Source organism: Oryctolagus cuniculus, chromosome 3 (assembly GCF_051225735.1).
Source record: "Oryctolagus cuniculus isolate XC-2025 breed Fujian yellow rabbit chromosome 3, ASM5122573v1, whole genome shotgun sequence".
Taxonomy (NCBI): domain Eukaryota; kingdom Metazoa; phylum Chordata; class Mammalia; order Lagomorpha; family Leporidae; genus Oryctolagus; species Oryctolagus cuniculus.
Window position 1 is genome coordinate 21457353 of NC_142869.1, and position 21397 is coordinate 21478749.

Below are 21397 nucleotides of genomic sequence, written 5' to 3' on the forward strand. Positions count from 1 at the left end.
GGGGCTGTGGGTGGCGGTCTCAGCTGCAGCGCTGACCGCCTGCTACTGTGGGAAACCAGCTTCTCCTCCCAGAGTGGGATGGATGGAATCAGGTGGGTGGCAGGCTTGGGCCGGATGAACTCAGGACGTCCTCTGGGCTGAACAGATTGCGATCCTAGGAAGTGGCCTGGGCTGGCTGCCCACGGCAGTAGCGGCTCTGGGGTCTGGAAGAATCCTGGGCTCCAGCTGTGTCTCTCGAGCTCTGCATCTGGGGTTTCATGACCCCGCTGCTTGAGGTCGTCTGAGGGTGCAGGAGACACTGCGCCGGCTCTCAAGACGGAACGACACTTCAGCTCTTGAGCTGAGCTTGTCCCAGCCCCGAGTAGGAAAGATTTTCACTCCAGTTGTCTTCTGCAGTTTATTTAAGGGGGAAAAAAAAGCATCTGTCTGTATTTTTTTTGAAGTAGAAAATAAGGGGAAACTGAGCACATCCTTTTTCCGACTGGCTCTGCCAACTTGCCCGTGCCTGGTCCTCAGGGAGTCCTCTGCTGTGCGTGGAAAGGTGCTAAGGTCTTCCCCACCCTGCTGTCTCCTCCCGGTCCTCCGTGTTGATGCCATCTTTGCAGGTGGGGGGGAGGCGGGAGCATTTTCAGGCATGCTGTTGCCAGCAGCAGATGCTGGGACAGCCCCAGACTTTCTTCATTGAATGACACTTGGCTGGACATTGGATATCATAATTCTTTATAAAAATGAATTAATCGGAAAGAGGGAAACACCTACACACATGCATGCATACACACACACACACACACACACACATCTTTCCATACACTGGTTCACTCCCCAAATGCCCACAAACAGCCAGGGCTGGGCTAGGCTAAAGCCTGGAGTCAGAAACTCCATCTAGGTCTCCCACGTGAGTGGCAGGGACCCAAGTACTTGAGCCATCATCTGCTGCTTCCCAGGGCGTGCGTTGGCCGAAAGCTGGAATTGGAAGTGGAGCTGGGACTTGAACCCAGGTCCTCTGATTGATGTGGGATGCAGGTGGCCCACGGGGTGTCTCAGTTGTTACACCAAACACCTGCCATGGTGCTGTGATTTCTGAGCAGTGAAAGGGCAGGCCCAGTGTGTGTTCTGAAGCTTAGCCTTGGGTATGACACAGATGGGTATGACATAGTAGGGTGGGGCAGGGCTAGGGAGGGAGAATGGGAGGCTGCTGGCACAGCGGGGTGTGTATTATACATGTGGCCGCCTCCCTGGCACACCCTGGCACTGCCCGGTGTGCTCAGTGTTAGCCAGGTTCCATCCATCTTCGTACTGCCTGCACTGCCTGAGACCAGAAGTGTTTCGAGTTTTGGATTTTTTGGGGTTCTGGAATATTTACAGGTATGGTTGTGAGGTGTCTTGGGGGTCAGACCCAAGTCTAAATGTGAAATTCACTTTTGTTTTGTATGCACATATACACACAGCCTGCAGGTAATCTGATCCAGTGTTGTGAGTGTGCCTGTGTTTTGACTGCACCCCGTCACATGAGGTCAGGCGTGGACTCCTCCCCTGTGGCATCATGTTGGCACTCAAAAAACTTAAAAACTTTGGATTTGGGAGCATTTGGAGTTCAACCTGTATCAATGTACCCATTTTACAGATGAGAAAATTGAAGTTCAGAAAAAATTAAGTAATTGATTTGGGGTTATGCTAAGCTAGGAGTGGTTGTGTCTGATTCAGACCAGTGTCTCCTTGACCCCTAGGCCTGTGTTCCTCACTAGTGTGTTCCTGGCAGATGCTGTAGTGGCGTGAGTCGTCAGGGCTAGGTACCAAGGTCCCAACTCTGGCTGTGTTGTCAGAAGCGTGGTTTCCAGAAAGTGGAAGGTGGTTGGTTGGCTTGCTGTGCTTCTCACGGGTCAGAGTGCCTCCCAGGCTGCTTCTGGGACCCTGGATCCTGAGCCACACAGCAGTACTGGCAGCAGGTACTCAGTGGGTGAAGGGAAGCAAGGGTGGGGCTGACAGGCTCAGGGACCTGGGGAGACAGGGAGGACCTGCTGCCCACAGTCAGCCGTTCCTGGCCACCCCAATGGGCTCTGTAAAGCTAGCTAATGGAAAAGAACTTACACAGGGCTGAAATCCACCTGTTGGGGTGGGGGACCTTTTTTTCTGCCAAGGGCCATTTGGGTATTTACAGCATCATTCACGGGCCATACAAAATCACCAACTTAGAAATGAGCCTGCTACCGATGTGTTGCGTTTCGAGTTCTGCCTGTGGTTGTCTTGGCAGGAGCAGACCAGGTGATTTCGTGGGCCTTAGATGGCCCATGGGCTGGCTGGATGTTCCCCCGTCCTGTGCAGGCACAGAAAGATGAAACAGGCTTTTGGGGGGAAATACAGCAAGGTCCTCGCGACTGGACTGGAAATGTTTGGGTGCAGCTGAGACCAGCTTTGGCCATCTCACACTCTCCTCTGGGGAGCATTTAGAATTCAGATTCCCAGGCTCCCCCCCACCCCCTACTCTCCAGGACAATTCTGCTTCTGGCCCTGTAGGTCTGGGGTAGGACCAGGGGAGTCTTATACAGCTCATGCAGTCCCTGGATGGTGGCAGAGTGACATTGGATTGGAGCCACTATGTACTGTTTCTTATGAGAATCCAAAGGACATACTTTGCACACCAAGTCTTTGATATCACGAATATTGGTGTGCACCATGGCTTCCTCAGCTTGGAGCCTGAGGCATGGAAGTCCCCCTCTCTCTCAGCCCTCCTCTACCTTTCCAATTTTTGGTGATTTCTCTGAAGTCTCTAGCCCTGTGGGCGTGGGGCAGCCGTCAAGCGTCCAGGGCCATGGGTACCCTTTTGTTCTTCCTCTTGTTTTCCTCCTTTGCTCTCAAAAGGAAGCAGCCAGCAAGTGGTGCTGGCCATGGGGTGGGGCTGAAGGATGAGATGTCTGGTTTCCAGGGGCTCAGGTGCAGAGCTGAGAAACAGGCGGCCTGCACCTCTATCTCGCCAGCCTGTAATACTGGGCCGGCTGCCAAGGCCTGGGCAGGGGGCTGAGGGTGGGAGTGCTGCAGCCTGGGCAAGCTATTTCCGTAGAAGCCTCTGCAAGGAGATACAAGGTCACTGGGATTTGTCACCACCTCCTGTCAGCTCTAAGATTTGGGTTGGGAGATGCAGTTGAAGTGCAATTAAGTCACAAACCGCATGCCGGTGAGTGGGGACATGGTGTCTCCCTGTCCATTGGGGCACACTGGGAGCAGGCTGGGAACGTGAGGGCAGCTGCCTGGTTGGGGCGGCGTGGTCTGCCTCAGACCTGGGTGGCCGGTGGAGGCCGTCCTGAGCTTCGCGAAAGTCATTCTCTCGGCCATTCATGATTTCCACAGATGAGAGCAAGTCGGATGCCAGGAGCCAGTCAACTGGAGGCCTCTCAGGTGGCCTGGGCCAGACACCCACTGGCTTTCTCGAAGCCAGGCCTCACAAAGTGCCGAGGCTGCTGGGCCAGAAGCCAAAGCTTTGCACTGAGAACCCTTCTTGCCTCTCCTCTTCCTGCAAGAGGCCTGCCCCAGGGACATCCTAGCCTCTCTCTCCAGGTCCTGTGCCGGCCCCTGGACGTCCATGGGCTCATGGGTTTTGCTTTGTTTTCCTTTTCCCTTTTCCCAGCCAAGGAAGTGTCCTGGCTGCCAGACTCTGCCCCGTGTGTGTGCGTGTGTGTGTGTGAAGTGGGGAGAGAGAAGAAAAGTTTTCCACCTTCGTGTTCAGCAGCTGGAAAATTGTTGTCATCTGCTCTGCCTTCCATTTGCTGAGAATGGAAAAAAAAATGTGGAAAAATTGCGGAACTAAATCGCAACACCCTCACAGGAGCCCCCTCCTGGTCCACGCTGGCCCTCGTGTCGCTGCTTGGCGGGGCTCAGTCCCATTTGGCTCCCCGCTTGTCCTCTGGCCATTGGGCTGCCATGAGTTTGGGACTGGAGCTGTGCCGGGCGGTGCCGGGCCACCCTGGGACTGGACGGGACTGGGCTGGGCTGGGCTGGGCTGGGGTGGGTTGTCCCTGAGCGAGGCAGCTGACCTGGGGCTGGGGCTGGGCCCGGTGCTTCTCCCCACTGCTGGCTGGAGGGCTCGGAAAGCCGCTGTGATGTCATCCGAGCAGTGCATAGCTGCAGGATGATAAGTGAAGCCCTCGGGACCCAGCTGGCTGAAATTACAGACAGACTTTTATCCCAGTGGCTTCCTACAAGCCAGGGGGAGGCAGTGCGAGCCGGAGAGAGGGAGAGAACAGGAGCGGAGGGAGGAGAGAGAGAGAGAGAGAGTGTGTGTGTGTGTGTGTGCACGCCGGCGCGCACAGGGTGGGCAGGCAGGCGGCACTGGCTCCTCCTACCCCTGACAGTCCGAGGGAGTCTGAGCGGGACACAGCCAGTGCTCCGAGCCGCAGCCATGGAGGAATTATTTGAAACTTGAAGCACACGGAGCAAATCAGAGCCGTTTTCCCCTCCTCATCCTCCCTCTCCGTCTGGAGCGTAAGTGTCTGTAAGCTGTCTCACCTGTGTGTGTCCTTGCCATGGCTCTGTGTTGGGTGGGGGTGAGGCAGGGGCGCCTGTGCGCCCTGGGAGCCGAGAAGGGCGTGTGCCGAGTGGGGTGGGACCGCTGTGTTGCCGTTGGATGTGAGTGTGGCAGAGCTCGCCCGTCCCCTCTTGGAGCACTCCTTGGGACGTGTGTGAACTGCAGATTGCTGGCTTGGTAGGGGAGAGTGGTTCGTGGGCTTTTGTGTGCGTGGGCTGAGGAGTGGGGTGGGCAGCAGCGTGGGCAGCCTCAGTGAGACTCATTTCTGTGGCCGGAGCTGTGGGGGCCCCAGCGCTGACAGCTCCCTGTCAGCCTCCCCATTCACCGCTGGCTCCCGACCTACATTGGCAATGCTCTTGGCAGCCCTCCCCGGGTGCCCAGGCAGGCGCCCTGGCCTGGCAGAGAAGGGCTTGGGCTTGTTGTGGCTTGGGAGCTATTTTTACTGTCCAAGTGTGCCCGGGATATCTGGTGCCCGGATAGGCACGGGCGGGGAGTGGGAGTGCCAGGCTTGGGGGCAGAGCACCGTGCTGGGGAGCTGCAGGCCAGGCTGGGGTCAGCCCTGAGAGTCCGCATTTGTCCTGCAGGCGTGGGCTGGTGAGTGCCGGGCAGGTCACTCACCCTCGGGCCCCGGTCCCTCGGGTCTGAAATACAGACCGCAGTCAGGTTCTCAGCCCTGCTCCCTTTCTTTGGAGGGCATGGCATGAATTCAAGAACGGTGTCTGGGAAAAACACCGTGGGTGCCTGCTAAGGAGGCCCTGGGGACATATCCATCATCGTCACTTGACCAGAGCCCCCACATCATCTCTCCTGAAGTTCTCAGTGTGCAGTCATAGCTGGGGACACTGTCTTCCCCCAGCCCCCTTTTCCAGCCGCTGCAGCCATCTTCACCTTGAAGCTCTGCACTTGGGGCCAGGAGGCTGTTTTGCTCGTCCTTGTGGGTAACCTTGGGTGGTCCCCTGAGCCTGCTGAGCTTCCCTGGGAGCCTGTAAAATGAGGGGTGTGGGGGGGATCCCCTAAGACCCTCAGCTCTAAAAGCCCCCAGCCTTTCCAAAAGTCCTCTTGGCTCAGTGCACCTGCTGGTTCCTGGAAAATGTCAGTTCTGCCGCCCTGGGCAGCCAGGGGCAGGAGTGGCCAGTATGAGGGGTTCCATTTGGGGTCTCCAAACCATTCATGGAAAATGCTATTCTGAGAAAATTGGGTGTAGATTTCAAAATTTCTTGCATCAGAATAAGCTTGTGTTTTAATTTCACTGTTTCCACAAAGTTTTCGAAGTCCCACTGCATTTTGCATTTCACCTTGAGGCTGACTTTGTCCATCTGAAACTCAGAAGCGGGGCCTCATGCCTTGCTCTCTCCTTGCTGGCATGAGTGGAAGCGGGGAGGTGGCCGGGATAAGTCTCCCTGGGTCCACAGAGGCAGGTTTGTGGGCACCATGGGCTAGGTCATTTGTGTAGCGGACAGAGCCACCTGGGAGAGACAGGCTCCCGACGGGAGCCCTGAGGAGGGCCTTGCTCTCTTCTTGGAAGCACAGGGGTCTCTGCTGATGCATGCTATTCGGGGCGGGGGGAAGGACAGGTGTCTCTGCTGCCTCTGTGGGCACACCCCACGTGCACTCAGTCCCCAGGGCTGCTCAGAGGCCGGGTCTCCTCTGTGGGGACCCCTGTTGCAAGCTCGGGAGCTTCTCTTCACTTCCTGGCTTTGCTGATCTTCAGAGACCCCCCAAGGAAGCAGTTCCCTTCTAGAAAATTCCAGAGCTCTCAACAGGCTGTGGGATGGAGGTCGGCACAGGTAGGGACCAGGACTGCCCCTGGAGATCTCTGCCGCCAGTGCCAGGAGACACCAGGTCTGAGGGGCTGTGGGCTGGGGTTCTCTGTGCCCCTTGTGGGCCTCCTCCCCTTGTCACAGTCACCTTGGCAGGTGGTGGGGTGCTCTGGGCAGGGCTGCGTCTCAGCTCCTCCAGCTGGGAAGCTTCCATTCTTCAGCCCCTCCTCTTTCTCCAGGCTGCAGCCCGGCATTCCTCATAGAAGTCCTGGATGACGGAGAGCCCCCCCGCCCCCCACTTGTTGATGAGTGTGTCTTAGCTGGGCTCCTCTCTCATGGTATTATGGCTGAGGGTCTGTCTTTTCGCTTTCCTTTGGGAGAAGCTTAGGATCCACCGAGAACCCCTGATTTTGACTGACAGGACCATATGAAGCTTTCTGGACTACTTAAGCTAATGCAGGCAGTATTTATGGAGCACCTAAGGTGTTCCAGGCACTGTACTGTAATGGGCCATCCTGTACAGCTGTTCAGGTTGCACACTGAGACTCCAAGAGGCACGATTTTCAACAGCCCACATTGAGAATGGCACCAAACCCTTTCCTCCAGGAACACTCAGTGGGGAAGACTGACACGGACACGAATCGTGGCGGTCAGCATCACCGTGCATCGTGACCACGGGGCAGCAGGAACACGGTAGGGGGTTCCCAAGTCCAAAGCATGGCAGGGAAGGGGGTGGGTTAGGAAGGGCTTCCAGAGAAGCCCCAGCTAAGTTTCAAGGAGGAGGATGAGCTTGCCGTGGCAGGTTGGGGGTTCAGGTGCAGAGCGAGGAAGGGCGTTTCAGGAGAGGGAGCAGCAGGTGCTGCGGCACCGAGGAGGGACGCACGTGCAGGGAGAACAGAGGGGAGGGTGTCGGGGTATCCAGGACACAGCAGTTCCGGCTTCAAAGGCTAGCAGGGACCAGGTGACAAAAGCTCTGGCCTGGCCAGCACCGGGGTTGGGCTTTGCTTGTGGTTGATGAGAGCCGCTGGAAAACAGAATGCAGGGAACGGAGAGGGGATGGGTGTGGAGAGCTCTGATGGGCCAGGCTAGCGCAGGTCCCTAGCTCCCGAAACGTGGGACTTAGCAAACCTGCACGCCAGCACTCAGCTCTGCACCAGGCAGGCTCGGAGGCTGGGCTCTGAGTGCTAAAGTGGTTGATGCAAGCTGACCTGGCCATTAAGACGGGGACCATCCTTCTGAGTGATGGGTGTGTCTGGCCATGGGGGTGGGTTATCAAGGTGCATTTCCCCCATGTCTCCTCTCCTGTCTCCTCTGCTGTAGCTTCCCTGGGACTGAGCCTCATCCACAGCTCCCGCGTGTTTACCCTTAACCGCCCAGCCCCAGCCTCTCTCCCTGTGAAACCCCACGCAGCCTGTGGCTCCAGGGGTAACAGCTCCAGAACCCGCCCTCCTGGCTGTCTCTTGGCTCGCCCACTTCCTGCAGGCTCATGACCTTGGGTTCCTCCCTCTGACTTCTATGGGGTTCCGACTCCCTCCTGCTTGGTCCACAGTTGCTTTAAATCGCCTGTGTCCAGAGTGGCACTTCTTGGCACTGCTTTGGTTGTCCTCCGGGTCGGCTGGTCCCCGCGGCTCCCGGGAGTGTGTTTCAATGAGATGTTATTCCGTTACACGTGGACATGGAGGATGTCTTGTTGTGGAGGGCCCATCCCACAGACCTGCACGGCTCACTCGCTGTTCCAGACATCTGCTGGCTGGACGGGGAGGGGTCCCTGCTCCTTGACTCATGCCAGCAGAGGAGATGCCTTTTGTGCCGTCCACCAGCCTGGCACCTTCCATCCCTCGCGGTGGGACTGTCCGTCCTGGCATCCATGTAATCTCAGTGTGCAGATGCTGGTGGCCTGGGGCTGGGCTTCTTGCTATGTTTTTTTTTTTTTTTTCTTTTCTTTCAAGATTTACTCAGTTGAAAGAGCTATATATAGAGAGAGTGAGAGATATCCTCCATCCGCTGGTTCACTCCCTAAATGGCCACAAAGGCCAGGGCTGAGCCAGACCGAAGCCAGGAGTCAGAAGCTTCCTCTGGGTCTTCCACATGAGTGCAGGAGCCCAAGGACTTGGGCCATCTTCTGTGCTTTCCCAGGCCCATTAGCAGGGAGCTGGATCAGAAGTAGAGCAGCCGAAACTCGAACTGGCGCCCACGTGGGGTGCTGGCACTGCAAACAGCAGCTTAACCTGCTGAGCCACAGTGCCAGCCCCTCTTGCCATGCTCTGTACCTGCTGGTAAAATGCTGGTTCTTGGCCCCACTCTGGGCCTAGGGTGAAAATCTTTGGGGACAGGGCCCCGGAATCTGCATTCTTAGTCCCCAGGGATGTGGCTTTTTAATGAACATCAAGATTAGCAAACAGCTGCCCTAAAACCATGTAACTGCAGCATCTCCTGTTTATTTCTTTTTCTTTTTGTTTTTTAAATATTTATTTATTTGAGAGAGTTACAGAGAAAGAGGGAGGCCACAATGGCCAGGACTGGGCCAGGCTGGAGCCAGGAGCCACGAGCTTCATCAGGGTCTCCCATGTGGGTGCAAGGGCCCAAATACCTGGGCCATCTTCTGCTGCTTTCCCCAGGCCATTGGTAGAGAGCTGGATTGGAAGTAGAGTAGCTGAGACACGAACCAGGGGCACGTATGGGATGCTGGCATCGCAGGCAGCAGCTTTACCTGTGGCACCATAGCACCAGCCTCCTATTGTTCTTTTTCAAGGGTAGCCACTGGGTGTGTGTTGACCTCCCTGCATCCTGGGCTTTGTGGGCGCCAGAGGGAGCCTCAAGGAGCGGGTCCACATCCCAGGCAGTTGGGGGTTGTCCTGAGATCCCCCCAACAAAGCATGACTCGCTTATGGCGGGTACAGGTGCTGTGCAGTCATGGCGTGTGCAGCCAAGCTCGGCGTGGAGGTGGGGGCCAGGCCACCCAGCTGCTGTGGGGAGAGTGGGGAGACGTACCCGAGTGGCACCCCGCAGAGACTGTGCACTTTTCAGCTTCCCTGGAGAAATGGGCAGGATATGACCCGTGACGTGGGCCTGGACAGGGGCCTGGGGCTGTCCACCTGGGCCTGAAACCAAGGTTTCACTGCAGTCTCATTCATTGTCCCCAGGCAGCCCCCTCCAGGCAGCCCCCTCCCATTGGGAGGCCCAACTCCTTCTTATGTCTGGTGGCTTGACCTGAGCTGGTCACTGTCTTGGCAGCTGCTGGTGGCCCCTTGGTTAGGTGTCTTAAGATGGCTCCTCTCCCAGCCCCTCCAACCCTCTCCACCCTCCCCCACCTGCTCTCCCTCCTGCCCTTGCTCCGCCTGCCTCTCTCTTTCGTCCTTCCTGCCTTGATAGATTGAAACCCACATTATGTTCCGGGCTCTTGCGGTCCACGGAAATGGCTTATAATGTGGCCATGGAGTTGGAGTTGGGGGAGGGTGGGGCAGGGGTGCCTGCCCTGCAGGCCGTGCCCGGATGCTGGGCTCAGTAGGGCCCTCAGGGGGCCTGACCAGGCCTGGGTGGCCTCTGGTTCTCCCAGTGAAGAAGAGCAGGGCCACTGTGAGGTTGCTGGATGGCCCCACAGCATGGGGTCAGGAGCAGGGGCCCCTTGGGTGGTAGCAAGAACCACTGCTGTTTGGTTTAGGGAACCCAACAGTTTCCACCCCCTCCGTTCTCCCCCTAAGCTGCAGAAGCTCTGGCTGTCGTCACCTCAGGGATGGTTGACACGGGGACCAGAAGAGGTGGCCGGGCCTGGGCCTGCATCTCAGCAGCCATGAGGGGCCCAGGCACAGGGGCAGGGGGGATTCAGAACATGTCTCAGCCAGAGGCCTGTCCAGTCCTGACCAGCCCCTGGCCTGTGAACCACTGTAGCTCTCCGGCCCCGGGCACTGAGGGCAGCTGCTGGCTGAGGTTCCAAAGCCTCAGGGAAACCTGGGGCAGAGAGTGGTTCTGGGGAATTCAGAGCATCGGCCCCTGGGGGTGCAGGGGACGCCGCTGTGCCCGCTCGAGGGTGACATCGCTTGGGCAGCCTGTGGGGTGTGTGTGTGGATCAGCATGTTCCTGTGTTGTGGTCATCTGATGGCTTGCTGTTGGCCACTTCTGTTGGAGTGTTTATTTTTAGAGGCTGCCACTTCTGGCCTAAGGGCTCAGCCTTGGGCATGGTTGCCCATTTATATTTTCTGAAATGTCTGTGGCTTTCAATCTCAGTATTTATTTTGAGGTGTTCCTGTCTTTGATGTGCTTATTCTAGTCTCTGTGTGTGTGTGTGTGTGTGTGTGTGTCTGTGTGTGTGATGAGTTACATAAGAACAACTACATGGTCTTTGAAGGGAATTAGTTCTGATCTCAAATCCTGGCTGCACCAGGGGCATGTGTTTGTAGATGCACTTGCTGGCCTCTCAGCCTCAGTGTATCCATCTGTATAACAGGCACAGAACCGCCTGGCTGCCAGGCATAGGTCTCCTGTGTGGCTGCGGCTGTGGAGGTCCCCATGTCTGCACTGCACTCCCGTTCTGGGTGTTATGGCACCTTGCGAGGGCATGTGTCTGGGCGTTTCTGATGTGGGGGACTTCCGATTGGCGTGTGAGCCTCGGCCGTCTTTGTGTCTGGCTGTGTGTGGCTGCTGGGGTCTGGGCTGGAGCTGCAGCTGCCTTGGGAGGGGATTTCTCCCCTTGCCAACCAGAGGCCTGGACTGGAGTGCGGGGCGGGGTGGGGCTTTTGGGTGTGCGTGCGTGTGTTCTCGTGGTGCTGGGGCCTGAGGCCGGGCTGCTGACTGTATGGGCTGTGGAGTCACAGCGCTTTGCCAGGCGGGGCAAGTTCTTCATTCCTGAGTCAGCCCTTTGGCTCCCAGCCACCCAGCGCTCACTTTTTCCTCTCAGAGAAAGCCGAGCCCCCCGGGGGTCCCTGGAGGGCCTGCAGACAAACAACCCCCTCCTTGATGAGAACCTCTGCCCCTGTGCTGGCCCCACCTCCTGGGTCCTGAGCTCTGACCCAGTGCCCCACCTGGTCTCCCTCATGCAGAGGGAAAGAGAGCCCCTCTGGCACAGGGGGCTGCACTTGGGGTGCTGTGGGGATCTGGCCGCTCATCTGGCGGTCCTGCTCCCCTCTTGGGGTGTGGTGTGGGTGGGGCTCCCTGGTGCTGGGTAGGGGTCCATGAGGAGTGGGCAGTGCTAGGGGAGGAACTAGGAGAGACCTCTGGAAATGCGGTAGTGGGTGGGATGAATGGCATTGTTTGGATGTTTCTAGAAAATTCATGATGCTGAGCCAGAATGCAGCTGTAGAGGCTCAAGTCCTAGACCCGTCTTAAGTCTCCTTATCTGCACCCCTCACCTTGGCCGGAGGGGGGTCCCTTCCTGTGCTCCTGCTTCCCTGTGCTCCGGGAAGCTCCGGGTCTCCACACTCATGCCTCCGTGGGCACTCGAGGCGACGCCTACCTCTCCCGCCTCTCACCCGGGAGGGAAGTCCGGTAATGCCGTGGGTACCGTCACTCGGGAATGAATGTCACCGAGGAGGTCAGGGTTAGGGCTCCCAGCTGTTGACCTTTCCCTCGGTAGTGATCTCGGCACACGACGGTCATCAGCTCATCTCAATTTGAAGTTTGTGTTCCTTGAGTACCGAGGGCTCAGCCTGATTCCATTGTTAGCCCCATTGCACAGGTGAGAAAACTGAGACCCCGAGAGGAATGCACTTTTCTGTGCCCAGCACCCTATGACACTGCTGGGCTTGGAACTGGGGCAGTTTGTCCCTAGAACCCTGTCCTTGCTCAGTCTCAGGTCCTGGAGCCTGGTGCTGGTGAGGGCTCTACCCCTGGGCCTGAGGGAGAGGCCCCACCCTAGGAGCAGGAAAAGAGGTGGTCATCTGTGGGGAGTGGGGGGCCCTCGCTGAGTCTTGGCCTTGCGCTGACCTCTGCTGTCTGTGTCTCCCCCCCGCCGTCTCCCTGCAGAGGTGGTGGGACACATGCAAGGGCCGCTGGACGGGAGCCTGTATGCCAAGGTGAAGAAAAAGGACTCCCTGCACGGCAGCACCGGGGCCATCAATGCCACACGCCCCGTCCTGTCGGCCACCCCCAACCACGTGGAGCACACGCTGTCTGTGAGCAGCGACTCCGGCAACTCCACAGCCTCCACCAAGACCGACAAGACCGATGAGCCCGGGCCTGCGCCCGGGGCCCCCGGCGCACCCGCGACCCTGAGTCCCCAGGAGAAACGGGAGCTCGATCGTCTGCTCAGTGGCTTCGGCTTGGAGCGAGAGAAGCCAGGCGTCATGTACCACATCCAGCAGCTCCGGTCCCGCCCGGCCGGGGGTCCGGCCGCCCCCGCCGCTGGCCGCCACGTGGTCCCGGCCCAGGTCCATGTCAACGGTGGGGCCCTGGCCTCTGAGCGGGAGACGGACATCCTGGACGATGAGCTGCCCAACCAGGACGGGCACAGCGTGGGCAGCATGGGCACACTCTCCTCCCTGGATGGGGTCACCAACACCAGTGAGGGGGGCTACCCGGAGGCCCTGACGCCCCTGACCAACGGCCTGGACAAGCCCTACCCTGGGGAACCTGTGGTCAATGGCGGAGGCTACCCATATGAGTCTGCCAGTCGGGTGGCGCCTGCCCCTGCTGGCCATGCGGCCCCCGTGCGGCCCTCCTACTCCGCCCAGGAGGGGTTCGCCGGCTTCCAGCGGGACGGCCCCCACCCGGCCTGGTCACAGCCGGTGACCACGTCCCACTATGGCCACGACCCTAGCGGTGTGTTCCGCTCTCAGTCCTTTCCGGAAGCCGAGCCCCAGCTTCCCCCAGCTCCAACCCGTGGGGGCAGCAGCCGGGAGGCCGTGCAGAGGGGTCTGAATTCATGGCAGCAGCAGCAGCAGCAGCAGCAGCAGCAGCAGCAGCAGCCTCGCCCACCTGCTCGCCAGCAGGACGGCCTCGTGGCCAGCAGGCCCAGCCCCCAGCCGCCAGCAGAGACCTCCGCCCCCAGCATCCCTGAGTTCCCGAGGGCGGCTTCCCAGCGGGAGATCGAGCAGTCCATCGAAGCACTCAACATGCTCATGCTGGACCTCGAGCCGGCCTCTGCCGCCGCCCCCCTGCACAAGTCCCAGAGCGTCCCTGGGGCCTGGCCGGGGGCTTCTCCACTCTCCTCCCGCCAGTCCCACCCGCTCACCCAGTCCAGGTCTGGCTACATCCCGAGTGGGCGTTCCCTAGGAAGCCCCGAGCCCCTCGCCCAGGCCTCGCTGGAGCCTGTGCCCCCTGGAAGGTCTCACTCCCCTTATGATTATCAGCCGTATGCGGCTGGACCTGGCCAGGGTTTCCGTCCAAAAAGTCCAGCCTCCTCCTCCTCCTCCTCGTCTGCCTTCCTTCCAAACGCCGGTGGCGTCTCCAGACCTCAGCAGCCCCCGGTCTCTCTCCCTGGCCTCACTGGTCAGGCTCAGCTCCCGCCAAAGGAAGCCCCTGCAGACCCCTCGCGAACACCAGAGGAGGAGCCGCTGAACCTGGGCGGGCTGGTGGCCCACCGGGTGGCAGGTAAGAGTCTTGGGCCAGCAGTCCCCAGTCGCCCCTCCTGAGCCCCCTCCTCCCCTCCCTTCTTGGTCTTGGTTGGTCTTTCTGGGGAGAAGCACAAACTCAGCAGGGACCCCCACGGCAGGCGCTGCCTTGGCTTGGGGAAGGGGCTCTCCGAAGCATGCACCCTGCCACCCCTTCCTGCCTTCACTGTGTGGTGGGCATCAAGCCCGGCACTGAGATTCTGACACTGGTGTCTGTCAGGCCCTCCCTTAAGGAGTGTACTGTCTGTACTGGGGACAGGTCCACGGACAGATAAGTCTAACAGATTGTGGGAAAGCATAGCATACCACCTAGGGCAGTCAGGGTAGGCTTCCTGGAGGTGGTGAAGCGCTCAGCCCAGCAGAGCATGGGCCCATCTTTCTGCTGCGAGGAGAGGCAGTGGACCCATCACGGGAGCGGAGGCAGCCTGACCAGGTCCGAGCTGGGGCTGACAGCTGTGGCGCTCCCTCCCTTCCTGCCCCATGCCTCAGCCACGCTGGGTGTGCAAGGCTGTGTGTGCAGTTTGTTGTGGAGAAGCCGGGGTGGGGCAGCGGGGGAGAGACTGTGCAGCCAGGAAGGCCCTGTGCCCAGCCCCTCTGCTGACGGGGTGCTGAGAGCTCCGCGGGGGGACAGGGGGAGCCTGGACAGCTGGCTGTGCCCTCCGCCCTTTTCCTAAATATAAGAGAAGCTGAGTCACCGTGCCAGCTGCAGGCAGGGAGGGGCCGTGGGCTTGGGGAAGCAGCTCGGGGCAGGCCAGCTGGGTGTGGGGCATGGGTGCCCTGCTGCTGGACTCCAGAGCGGGCCCAGCCTGCCCTTCCACCGTTGGTGGCTTGCAGGTGGCAGTAGGAATGTTTGCACCAGGGCAATCGGCAGTCACTGCTGTGCTTCCTCCAACACTGACCACGGCAGGGGGGAGAGGGAAGCAGACTGGGGCGGGGCAGGGGGAGAGGTGGAGAGTGGAGGTGGGGGCCGAGCTGAGGACATGACACTCACTGGTTGCTGCAGCAGCACAGCCCATCTCCCTCTAGGTTTTGTCCAGGGGAGGGGCTGCAGCTACCTGAATTCCTGGGAATCTAACTCTCCTCCCAGTGTTTTACTAAGTGGGGACGGAGGACCAGAGGACAATGGTGCTGTAGCCTGGCACGGGGCAGGGTTCAGGGAATCCTCTTGTCTGCAAGGAGCAGAGGAAATCCCTCACCCTATGGGACCCCTTCCATGTAGCTCTGTGGAGCCGGCACAGGAGGAAGCCACAGCCCTGTGGGCCTGGGGGACTGCCCGCCTTGTAGTGGATCTCCCCTCAGCCTTTTCTTAGCTACCAGCCACTGAGGTCTTGATCATCAGCATCCATCCTGTAGCCTCCCAGGAAGGGGAGGGTATTGTGGGCATAGTGTCCCTATTCTCTTACCCTGTTAACATCTCATCCTGCAGTCAGAAGGAGTGAGATCTTGCAGGGGAGGGGGGTGGGCAGTACGATTTGGTTCCCACGGCTGTGAGCTCACCCTCGGGGTCCATGCACGTCGTGAGCAGACTCTGTGATGTTAGCAGTCTTGCTTGCATAGCGCCCTCCAGGTCCTTATATAGACGCACACGGGCGGGAGCAGTAGGTAGATCAGCTTGGGAGCCAGGGAGGCTGACTTCTAGTTCCACCTCTTTCTGCTCATCCTACTTTCTGCCTCAGGAAGCTGCTGCAAGACGAGCTGTTGAGATGAGTAACTTGGGAGGCCCAGGTCTGCAGGAGGACCTCTGTCTCCTGACGTTCCTCCTTTGTGTGTGCCTTTGGCTCCTTGGCTAGTCTCTGTCCCTCAGTCCCATGTCCCTGGTTCATTCCACTTCCATGCAACCACCCTTCATGTCTCATTTGATTAGACTTCAGAGAAGGTAGGGATGGCAGTTTTCTTAACTTGATGAAGGGTAGGCACCAGAAACCTCTAGCAGATGTCACCCTTTCTTATGCAGGGACAAAATAAGGACGCCTGTTATCACCACTATCATGTAGCATTGAGTTGGAAGTCCTCGCCAGTGTAATAAGACAAGAAAAGGAAATAGGAGTCAGCCGCACAGTCCAAATGAGTTATCTCGTGTTCCTGCTTCTGTGACTGCGCTGATCTTGGGTGACTTCAGAGGTGGAGACCTCAGTGCATGTTGGAAATCAGATACGGATCGTATCCTTAAGGAGTCTAAAGTTCAGTAGGGGGAGAAAGAATGAGAACTTTGCAATGAAGTCATTTGTAATCTGAGAGGCATGGAGAGAGTTCTGGGTGAGAAGTGGGTTGATTGCCATCAGCTGGAGAGGCTGGAGTGTGGTTGGAAGCCCAGCCTTGGCGGGTGGTTGGGTGAAGAGCAGTGAGTGGATTAAGGATGTCATGGAGGCTGTGAGAGGGAGACTCAGAAAAGGTAGCACGGGATCTGTCTGCACGGTCTTAGATACCAAGGACAGAGCCTGAGTTCTAGCCGGCAGCCGTGTGTTTTGGTCAGGGCAATGCGCCCTGCCCAGAGCTGCAGATTAGGTGGGTCTGAGCTGGAAGGTTGCAAGACAGGAGAGGTATTGGGCTGGGAGATGCTAGGAGCTTGATAGGTAGCCTTGCTGAGGGGACCAAATTCAGGGGCTGTCCGTGGGAGTGAAGAAGAAGAAATGGGAGTAGAACCAATGCACTGAGAAATTACAGGGCTGTAGTAGGTGAAGGAGAGGGAGACCTTGAATGTGCTCTGGGGCTGGCTCCATGGATAGGAGCAAAGCAGTGGTTCCTTGGGAGTACCCCATGTGGTAGAAGGTGGAGCGCAGTGCTGGCTAAGTTGCACCTGACATTGCAGTGCAGCTCCAGCTGGAGAGATGTGTGCAAGGCAGGTGAACCCCTGGAACTGGAACTGAAGGAGTGAGACACACCGTGGAGTGGGCGGTCATTGGCACAGGTGAAGGTTAAAGCTCTGGACATGGAGGAGATGAGAACACAGGATGGAATGACCATGAGTGGAAGTGGAGGCTGAGAGTGAGGGGACTGGGAGTGAGTGGTCAGGGTGGTGACTGTGCCATCACAGAGGCCAGCACAGTCCAGGGTCCTGGGAGGTGAGTAGTGTCAGGGTGGTGACTGTGCCATCACAGAAGCCAGCACAGTCCGGGGTCCTGGGAGGTGTTCAGGGTCCTGGAGGCGAGCAGGGTCAGGGTGGAGAGATAGTGAGGTGGGGTCTGAGAGGGTCACTGGGCTGGCCGGCGAGGTGGCCCTGTGGTCTTCAGAGGTGCAATTTCAGTAGTGTGCTGGTGACACGAACCGGATGGGGAGGGGCTGAGGGCAGGTGAGAAGCAGTGAGGAGCCTGGCGGCTCTGGCGAGGGCTTCTGTGATAAGAGGACGGGCAGCTGAAGAGGGCAGGAAGAGGTCGGGAACTTTCTGTAAGGATCCGAGCCACCAGGGTGGTTTTAGGTACAGGAGAGGGAGAGAGAGAAGATCAATGGAAGGGGAGGAAGGAGAGAGAGAGAGAGAAAGAGATTGATAGGACAGGGTCCCCCAGGAGGTTAGAGATAGGCTTGGAGCCCAGGGGCACCTTTTCGGCTCAAGCAGGAGGTGAGCTTCCTCTTCCCGAAATAAGAATGAAGGATGATGGGTAAAGATGTGGGTAAATACTGGTGTCAAGTTTTGAGACTTTTTTTTTTTTTTTTTTTTTTGCATTTCATTATAGAAATAGGAGGTGAGCTCAAGGCGAGTTCACTCATTCATTCAACACGCACTTCCCATCTGGGCTACTTGCTAGTGTGAGCTCTGGGAGAATGGTGGTAAGACAGGTGAAAGTCCTTGCATCCTTGCCCTCATGGCAGAGATGGACACTACACCAGTAAGCACGCGCCTGTGCAGTGTGTCAGGTGGGCGATGAGGCCGAAGAGGACAGGCTGTGAAGTGTGGGGGGAGGGGATGGCTTCACTGAGTGGAGAGGGAAGGCATCATCGGGAGCAGCCAGTGCAAAGGTCCTGGGGCAGGGGTGTGTTTGGTATGGCTAGAGCAGAGTGTGTGAGGGGAGTATAGTGGGGTACGGCATCAGCAAGGTAGCAGAAATGGGTGCCAGCTTGCAGAAGGTTCTGTAGGTGGTCCTAAGAACTTTGGCTGTTGTTTTGTGTGGTGCGAGAAGCCTTAAGAAAGATTTAGGCTGATGAGTGACATCATCTGATTTGTTTTAAAAGGATCGGAGCAGCCAGGGTGGGAGGAGGGAGACCGGGGAGGAGGCCACTGTTAGCGGTCAGGTGGCAGCCGCGGAGATGGGAGCAGTGCTCAGAGTGCGCTTAGAAATTTGGGAGGTGGAACCAACCAGACATGAAGGTGAGAGAGGAGAGAAGCCAGGGATGCCTTTCGGGTTTCCAGCCACCTTAAGGTGCTTAAGGATCTGGGAAGAGGAGGCTTTGGGGAGCCACGAAGTGTGATCGTGGACGGGTTGGGTTTGCGATGGCCACGCAACAGTGGAGAAGCTGGACACATGCACTGGGGGTCTCAGGAGAGAGGCTGGACTCAGACACGAGGGAGCTGTCAGCCCACGGAAGCCACGCAAAGCACGGCCCTGGGTGATGTCGGGTGAGGAGTCAGGACAGGGTGAGTGTTGGCCATGCCTGTGGCCCTTGGGGGTGAAGGCGGGGGCTGGGAGGCATCAGCAAGAGTGAGAGGAAGGACGGCATGGCAGGTGCCCCGAGTGCGTCCCGCAGCTCCATTCTAAGGATTTTTCTGGTGGTGCCCAGCAGCTCTGGGCAGGGCAGCGAAGGGGGAGGGGAGCCCCAGCGAGAGGGTGGCCCAGGTGGCCGTGACCAAACAGCAAAGACCTGAGAGACGCTTGAGGGTCGGGGTGTGACTTTTGGGTTTGCACTGGCAGGGCCCCCACCGGATCAGATGCGGCAAGTGCCCTAGCGGAGGAGCAGGTGTGGGGTTCACAGGACTAGGCCTGTGGGTCCCAGAGCAGCGCCGTATTCCTCCTCTTGGTGCTTAGAGAAGAGGTGGCAGCGGACCCCTGCTCCCCGTCCGCCTGCCATTTGGAGAAGTGAGGCCCTGGACCCACTCTCTCTTCCTGTCAGAGACCCTCCCATCTCCCGCCCGTGTGCGACCAGACCCCAGATCCGGAGCACCGACTAACCGTGATTTTTTTTTCTTTGTTTTTGTTTTGTTTCGTCCTGTTGAATGCCTCGTGCCATGTGTCCTCCGTGTGTCCCGTGTCTGCCTGTCCCCTGTGCCATTGGTGGGGTGCCGCCCCTCCCGCCTGCTGTCTCCTCCCTGCCGGCTCCCCTGGGGTGGGGGTGGGGGTGGGCAGCGTACAACGCCAGGCTGCAGGGCATGGGGCAGAGCGGCAGCTTCTGGCCCCCTCCTCTCCACCGGCTCCGATCTGCCTCCCTCACTGGTGGGTTCCTCCCCCGACCCATCCTTCCTTGGGCCTCTCCGTAGCTCCCAGTTCCTCTTTCCTGCCATCCCCTTGCCTGCCCTGCCCGCCTCCTCTCTCCCCTTTCCCCCTCGCTGCTTCTTTCCCACCCCCCTCTCCTGCTTTTCTGACCGCCCCCTCCTCTCTCTGCACTCACGCTGGCCGTCTCACTGCCTCCCCTCCTCTCGCTCTCCTTTCTGCATGGACACAAGCCTGATGCTTCTAGCCTTGGCCTTGCCTGCTGGGAACAGGGTCTGGCACAACTTCCAGGGCCCCCCACGGAGAGGCAGGCCATGGCTATGAGGGTCTCAGTGAGGGCTCTGGGGAGTCCAGCCCTCTGGCCACTGACCAGGCCACCCAGCTGCAGAGCCAGGTCTCAACAGGAGCCTGGGCATGAGACAGACAGCGGCTCCCCCATCACCTGCTGTTGGGCTGGTTCCTGGGCACACCCTGGGAACGGAGTGCCGCCTCCGGCCCCGGCCCCATCTCATCTGAGCACCCGCGGCTGAGAGGCAGAAGCTCTGGTTTTGGTCCTGGCCCTGCCTGTGACTGCTTCTGTGACTTGAGCTAGTCTTAACTCCTCGGAGCTCGATTTCCCAGTTTGTGAAATGAGAGGTGGCGGCCCTGCCTTGTGTGTCTGCCCGGTGCATTGGCCATCCCCAGACATGCTGGACCCTTTAGCTATGGTCATGTACTTGAGCTGTGGATGGAGCAGTCCTCTGTCATCCATCCCTAGCCTCGTGGACATGTGAGCCTGTGGACTTTTTTTGCCTCCCCCTGCTCTTCTGAGCCTGGAGGCCAGGGGCAGGGCGAAGATGGTGCCATGGCCATGAGCAGCACTGGGAAAAAGGCTCAGGAGTGGTGGGAACTGTGGATTCCCGAAGGCAACTCCTAGAACCCAGGGACCACCTTCTCCCAGTCCATGGCTGGTGGGGAGATGACTCTAGCAGACTGCTCCTCTCCTCCTCCTCTCTTGCCTCCTGCCCTGTCCTCGGCCCAGTGGTGGGGAGTGCAGTGGCCAGCCGGCCCTGGGGATTTGGGCAGGTTTTGGGGTCGTGGGCCTGCCCCGAGGGAGCTGGCATGGCTTGCCCTAGGGCTGCTGGTGTGGTTGCCGCCGTGTGGCTTTCTGGTGCCCTGGCCCAGCAGGTGGCCTTCCACCCGGATGCCCTCGCTGCGGAGCCCCAGGCGTGCAGTTGGACACCCAGCCTGGCCACCTGGAGCTGAGGAACCCAGGCTTTTGGAAATCGGAAGGCTGGAAAGAAGAGCTGGGTCTGCGGGCGTGGAGGTGGCCAGTTTGGGGGTTTTGGGGAGGCCTATGCTGCAGCCTGACCCCGGGAGCTTTGTTCATGTGACCTGGGGGTGGGGAGCAGCAGGGCTGTGCCAAAGAGTTTTGTGTGTTAGGGCTACAGCTCCCAGAATGGCCGGTGTGCATGTGTGCGTGCATGTGTTTGCACACACATGTGTACATATGTGTGTGTGCGGCCTGAAAGGCCTCTTCTTGCCACGGTGCCCCACTCCTTCTCAGTCTCCTCACTCTGCCTGGATGGGAGGGTGGCCTGGACACCCTTGCCCACATCCTGTCTGTCTCCATTGGCTTCCTCTGGCCATGTGTGTCCTGCTGAGGAAGGCAGGGGCTCACTGTGGCCCCACTGAATACCCCAGCAGCTGTCCCAGGGCCCTGCAGCCATTCCTGTGGGGTCCAGGCTGTGCATGTGTGTGTGTGTGTGTGTGTGTGCATGTGAGAGGAGAGAGTGCGCACCTGCCTCTGCCCGTGTGCATGTGCACGTGTGTGTGTGTGTGTGTAGGAGTCACAGAGAGGAGACCTAGTCCGGGGTGGAGGGGTAGGCCTGATTCTATCGTGGCTGGCATCTGGGACGAGAGAGAGGCTGTTCTCTGTCTGGCGCTGGCTGGCTGCTTGTGTCCAGACGTCCCCACTTGGCAGGGGAACAATGGGGCTCTCTTCTCTGCCCTCCGCTGTGCCCCTCTTCCCGCCTATGGAGAGACACAGAGAGCGGGAACATGGCTATCCAGGCACTTGGGGGCTGCTCTGGGCCTGCCAAGGGCGACAACAGTGGGACACTGTGTTAGAAGAATGTGAGTGGCCCTGACTGGCCGCTGGTGCCATGGGGTGCTTCACAGGGGAGGGGCTGGCCCTGTGGGAGTGGAATGTGGGGGTCTTTCCTCTCTGGCAGA

At 58.8% G+C, this 21397-nt stretch overlaps 2 protein-coding genes across 38 annotated transcripts in view; one reads left to right on the forward strand and one right to left on the reverse strand.

The window, feature by feature from the left end:
* The window catches only part of PNKD (PNKD metallo-beta-lactamase domain containing), a 552090-nt gene that overhangs the window by 369691 nt on the left and 161002 nt on the right, over window positions 1-21397 (reverse strand). The window lies entirely within an intron of this gene.
* The window catches only part of TNS1 (tensin 1), a 212395-nt gene that overhangs the window by 156475 nt on the left and 34523 nt on the right, over window positions 1-21397 (forward strand). For 16 of the 35 annotated variants that reach the window (XM_070070213.2, XM_051848187.3, XM_051848186.3 and 13 more), the window contains 2 exons: window positions 12238-13803; window positions 19100-19186. In XM_070070213.2, the coding sequence (XP_069926314.2) occupies window positions 12238-13803; window positions 19100-19186 (1653 nt within the window). Of the gene's footprint in view, window positions 1-3829; window positions 4477-6885; window positions 6973-12237; window positions 13804-19099; window positions 19187-21397 lie in introns of those variants that run through there. The other 19 variants (XM_051848190.3, XM_051848191.3, XM_089329872.1 and 16 more) reach the window with 4 other exon arrangements.